General features: G+C 32.5%; 1 protein-coding gene across 7 annotated transcripts in view; it reads left to right on the forward strand.

Moving 5' to 3' along the window:
• Positions 1–3503, forward strand: part of OXR1 (oxidation resistance 1) — a 452988-nt gene extending 449485 nt beyond the window's left edge. For 5 of the 7 annotated variants that reach the window (XM_033126004.1, XM_033126006.1, XM_033126008.1 and 2 more), the window contains one exon: positions 1584–3503. In XM_033126004.1, the coding sequence (XP_032981895.1) occupies positions 1584–1719 (136 nt within the window). In that variant the 3' untranslated portion in view covers positions 1720–3503. The remainder of the gene's footprint in view (positions 1–1583) is intronic. The other 2 variants (XM_033126009.1, XM_033126005.1) reach the window with 1 other exon arrangement.
• The last annotated feature ends 2497 nt before the right edge of the window (positions 3504–6000 follow it).

Raw genomic sequence — 6000 nt, forward strand, 5'->3', positions numbered from 1 at the left:
TGGTGGTTTATTATTTCTCGCGGTGTATAAAACAGGTCCAATGTTTTTTATATTATTCTACCCTGGAGACTATTTGGATTGATATTTTACACAGTAATAGAAATTATTTAGTGACCCCCCCACCCCACCCCAAGTTTTTAGGGTTTGTTTTCTTGTTTGTTTTGTTTATAACAGTATGAGTCTGTCAATAATTGGATTTGATTCTTTTGGCATAGCCAGCACTATGAGGAACTTTGTTTTCTTATCCTGGTATCCCAACTTTGGTTAGTCTTTAGGGTGTTTGGAGGTAGCTTGCTCTACTGACTCCCAGCCTAGACTTCTCAAATAGTGCTTAGCAAATTTCCTCAACTCCTTCCTTTGGTATTTCTCTCTATCCTTCAAGGTGAGACATATAGTCGGCTAAAGAATTCCAGACTTATAAAAGTGTTATTTATTTGTTTCCCACAGTTGAGGATATATAATAATTCATTCAGACCACTGAATCTTATTAGCCTGAGTGATTCTAGCAAATTCTTTAACAACTTCTCTGTAGATAGGTGTTTGGAAGACATAATTTCAGTGATTAAAAAATAACCATGTTAGCATAGCCTTCTCTGAAATATATAACCAGGTAACTAAAAACTGTGTTATCTTTAGTTGTTACAATCAGCATATAATGTTTATATGTTCCAATACCTTTTGTTGGTGGGGTGGGGCCAGTCATTAAGCACACCCCAAATGGTAGTCTTACCTGTGATTTTGTTAGCTCTCCAGGAAGGCCTCATAAGTAAGTCGCTTATAATTTCAAGCTGTTAAGTGGTCCTTGAGTCTTTGAAAATAACATGCACAAGGTCAACAGACGTCTGCCCGAACTTGATTTTGATTATACAACATGATTCCAGCAAAGTAAACTAACCTCTGGCAAATTTGATAGCAAATTAAGACAAGTTTACAGTCTTTGAAGAAGGAGAGTACAGTCTCAGAAAATGGGAACTGTAGGGACTTGATATTCCAGAATTCCAAACAGGAACCCCAAAGAAATCAAAATCATGATGGTGATAGACTGAATGGAGGCTTTGGAGTCAGACCTGATTCAGATTCCAGCTTCAATATATATTACATGGGACCTTGAGCAAACTCAAGTCTAAAGTTTCCTCCGCTGTGAACTGGAGATTGAACCCTTAACATTAATCCCACATTTTATTTTACACAATGTGGAATTTTCATGTCTCTGAGAAACTAATGTTAAATATGTTAAAATCATAGAGCAGAGAGAAATCCATAATACCAGGAAAAGAATAAAAAACAGAGCAAAAGCTAATCTCAAAAGCTAATGCTAATGAAGCTATAATAATATTAGAGGTTTCATTTTATTCCTTAGTCTGTATATTAAGTGATTTTAAAATGTGATATGAACAAAACAAAATTGCCTTGTGCCAATGTGGAAGAGTAGGGAAGGGTTTGGAAAAATTAATGATTTTAGAATTGTTGGATATTGAAATGTCTCACTTAAATTATTGTTTTGCAACCTCTGCAATTATTACTTTACAACTTAGGATATAAGTACTGAGAGATTATTGTTAAAACTATTTTGTGTATTGCAGGGGAGAATTTGCCCTTTGGCTTGATGGAGATCTCTACCATGGAAGAAGCCATTCTTGTAAAACGTTTGGGAATCATACACTTTCTAAAAAGGAAGATTTCTTTATCCAAGATATTGAAATCTGGGCTTTTGAATAAATGTAATGCTCTCTGTCTCAGCAGGATAATGGCCCAAACCTGACATGGACATGCATTGTTTGGAAAGTTCAAGAAGCAATACAATGTAACATCTTACTCGTGCTTTAAAATTAGTCCATATCACCATTCATTACAGTTATAATTTTGGAATTTATTTTTAAAATCATGTTTCTGTCCCAGAGTTCTTTAGGTTTAGACCATGGTGTGCGTCCATGCAACATAAGAGCTTGTGTGTGTGAGAATTTTGGCAGCATTTTGATCATAGTGACCACCTCATCTGCAATCCATGTTATCTCAGTCTCCTGAAAGGATGGTGCTCTTTTGTTGAACCTATTTTGGTTTATTATTTTTAAAACTATATTGATCGTTTTACTACATCAGTCTAATTGGGGCACTGAGGGAATGAAGACTAGATACTGCTGTATCTGTGAGGCTGGCACCGGTGAATTTTGAACATGCTCAACTTAGTCATTCTTATGAAGGAAAAAACACATGCCAACATAGTGCGTACTTCATGGACCACTGAGTTCTAGTTTTAATTCACACTACAACATTCTCTTTATTAATTTTGCAGGTACTCAATTTTCATTTTAATAAAAAATGAAATTTGAGAATTCTGGTTGTCATAGACTGCAGTGCACATGATCTGCAGGTTTGGGCATACGCTTTCATCATTGAATTAACTGATAGTTATAAAATGACAAAGGAGAATGAGAACTTGATGATTCTACTGGATTTAATATATCAAGCAAGAAAATATACTACTTACATATTTGTAGCTTAGCAGGGCATTATCATAAGTACAAAAACGGAAACCAATGCATATTTCTTCAACATTTGTGTCAGGTATACTGTTTTATAGTTCTGTTGTTTTAGCCTTATTGCACACCAACTCCCAAAGTACAGGTTCCTGTTCAAAAGCAAAAAAAAAAACTTGTGATTTTTTTTTTTGAGTTGCATATGTTATTAGTTATCATTAGCATTTGCTGTTATAAAAGGGCAATGAATATAGTAGACAATATTGTAACTCAGTAGACTTGTTGAATATGCAAACTTACTGTCAAGTGACCTCAAAAAAAAAAAGAAAAGATAGAATATACTAGTAGTTCTTACCCTCTTTTGTAGGAAACCAACAATAAGCCATTGTGGCAATAATTCATCAGTTAATTTCAGAGCTTCATGTTATGCAAAAAAAATCCTGCTGTTATACATGTGACAGTGACCTTGTGCTGAAATTTCAGCTGTTCCAGATAAACAGTGTATATTATCTTGTAAATTAATGTGTAAAGGTAGTTTCGTTCTTATAGAAAGTGTTGATTGCCAGGTTGCTTATAGCACTTTAAATTATTCTGAAAATGAAATTATAAGCCAAATATGTTGGCTTATGTAGTTTTAGTTGTATAGCACTTGAATATATTTAGGTATTTTGAAAATTTAGATAATTATCTAAAGAAAACATAATGCTAATGGAAAAAAAATCTGATGTTCTATTTAATATGCTATTGCTGAATATGAATAGAAATGCAGGGCATCATTTTCTTGTCTATGTAAAGCTCTCTCAGTATAAGTTAGTAACAGTATATAGATTAAATGTTTACAGTATAGGGAATTGTAAATAAATATATTGTTCCCTCCCCCTTCTTCCCCTGGGGTCTTCCACAGCAGTATTATTGTCTTTGTGGAGTTGACTAATCATTAAAAAAAAAAAAAATCCTGTATTGGATTTCAATTACAATAAGGTCATAGTGATGTATACCAAATAAAATTAAATACATAAATACAAATTTGAATTTGGATTTATTGAATAATCAATTTATTTCGTATCTAAGAAGTCTTTGAGTAAGCATGCTACTAGTATCTTTTATATGTACAAAATGCTTCTGGGAGCCTTGGTGATGGTGTGTAGTAGTGGTGATAGGAGAATGCATTCAAGTAGAGGGAACACCACAGTTTTAAAAATGGGGAAATAAGAGCACTTCACATGTGGACAATTATAAGTCATTTGATATTTTTAGATTATGTTGTTTTCTTTTTGGATGGGAAGTAGTAGCAAGATAAGACTAATGTCATAAAGAGTTTTGTTGTGTGCAGTGGCAAGAATTTTTTTTTTTTAATCAAAGGAATAATTAAGAAAATGTCAGTGGAGAAATAGCACGATCAGATTTGCACTTTATGAAGATCTCTGTGAAAAATAGACTGGTAGAAAGAGAAAATAGAAAACAAACAAGTTTGTTGTAAAGTCCAGAGGAAAAATGATGAAGCCTCAATAAGAATAGTAGCCATGGTAATATAAGGAAGGAGGCATGGGTTTGAAAGAGATTTAGGAATTAGGATTAACAGGATTTGGTTACTGGATGTTAGAAACAGTCAAGGGTAGCTCTCAGGTTTTTTTTGTTTTTTTACTTAGGAACTCAGTATACGCGTATTATTCATTGAGATGGTTGATGTACAAAGAGGCGAAACAAACAACAGGTGGGGAAATTCAGTTAGTTATACACCTTAAACTATGATGTGAGAAACTGGAGAAGAGATTGGGGGGCGGGCTTTAATATTCTCTTCTGAGAGATGAAAAGATTTTTAAATCAACAACATACAGGTAAATGTTGAAGCCGTAATCTATGGATGCAAGCCTTTGAAGATTATAGACTAAGTTAAAAGAGAGAAATCTTGAGATAGATTTTTGGGGTGTAGTAATATAATTAATATACTATACTAATATAACATTATATAGTAATAATAACTGAAAGGAAGAAGAAAAGACTTTAAGCTTCCATCTCAAGATAGAACAACAAATTAAACCTAATGAAAATAGAAGGTAAGACTACATAAATATATGAGCAGAAATCAATAAAATTTAAAACAAGTATACAAAACAAAAAATCCGAGAATAATAAAATTGTAAATCTCTAGCAAGATCAAGAAAAATAGATTACCATTGTTAAGAACTTAAAAAGAAACATCACTACAGCGCCACTTAGACGTTAAAGAGATAGGGTATTGTGAACAACTTTGCATCAATAAACTTCACAATCTAGGTGAAGTGGAAAAACGTTTTGGAAAACAATTATTAAACCTGACCCAAGAGGAAATATATTTTTTTGTATTACAGAAATTCAATCTGTTGAAAGAGGAAAAAAAAAAAAAGCCTTCCCACAAAAAACCTAGGCCCATATGGAAATGCTGGGTAATTCTTTTAAGCACTTAAGCAAAAAAAAAAGAAGTATCAGTCTTAGTTGAACTCTTCCAGAGTACTGAGGAAAGGGAAAACTTGTAATTGCTTTTGAGGCGAGCACGACTTGATGCCAAAAACTTAGAATCCTTACCAAAAAAGCACAATTACGGAACAGTCTTCTCTGAACAAAGATAACAGAATCCTATCTAAAACAATTACAAATAAAAGTTAATATATAAAATAATAATATAACCCAATTAGGTTTATTCCATGGAAAGTAAGAGTAGTTAACATTTTTATATTGGTGCCATTTACCGTATTTATAGAAAAAAAAATTCTATGATCATTTCTATAGAGGCAAAAGAAGCATTTGATTAATTTCAGTGCCCGTTTATGATTAAAAACTTGTAACAAACTAGGAAAGAAGGAATCTATCTTAATGTGATAAAATATTTATTCTTGACAAATGCACAGGAAGCATCTTCTTTAACGGTGAATTTTTGAAAATTTCCTCCCAGAGATAGGAAACCTGATAATGATAACTGGTATAGCCACTTCTATTCAACATTGTTCTGGAAGTTACAACCAGTACAATAAAACAAGAAAAAAGGCGTAAGGATTGGGAATGAAAAATTGTAAAAGTCATTTTGTATATAATGATTGTGGACATAAAAATCCAAAAGATCAAACTTGGAATTAATTGATTTATCAAGGTCACTAAATATATGGTCACAAGTTCAATATAAAACTAAAAATCTTTGACTTTTTACGTACAACCAACAGTTAGAAAATGAATCTTAAAATATTGCTAATTATACCGCTGAAAATGTATACAACAAAAAGAAAAGATCTAAGATGGATAAGCCATATTCATGATTGGAAGACAATATTGAAAGATGTCAGTTCTCCAAAACCAATTCTGTCATGTTTATTTTTGTAGAAATTAAGCTGATTTTATAATTTATATGTGAATATAAAGGCAAAGAAGAGCTAAAGTAACATTGAAGAACCAGGCTGTGGTCTTCAATACCAGATATGATCTATTAAAAAGCTGAAGAAATAAGACAATGTGATATTGCAAAGGACATACAAAGAAATGAGTCAAAATC

Source organism: Rhinolophus ferrumequinum, chromosome 14 (genome assembly GCF_004115265.2).
Source record: "Rhinolophus ferrumequinum isolate MPI-CBG mRhiFer1 chromosome 14, mRhiFer1_v1.p, whole genome shotgun sequence".
NCBI classification, from domain to species: domain Eukaryota; kingdom Metazoa; phylum Chordata; class Mammalia; order Chiroptera; family Rhinolophidae; genus Rhinolophus; species Rhinolophus ferrumequinum.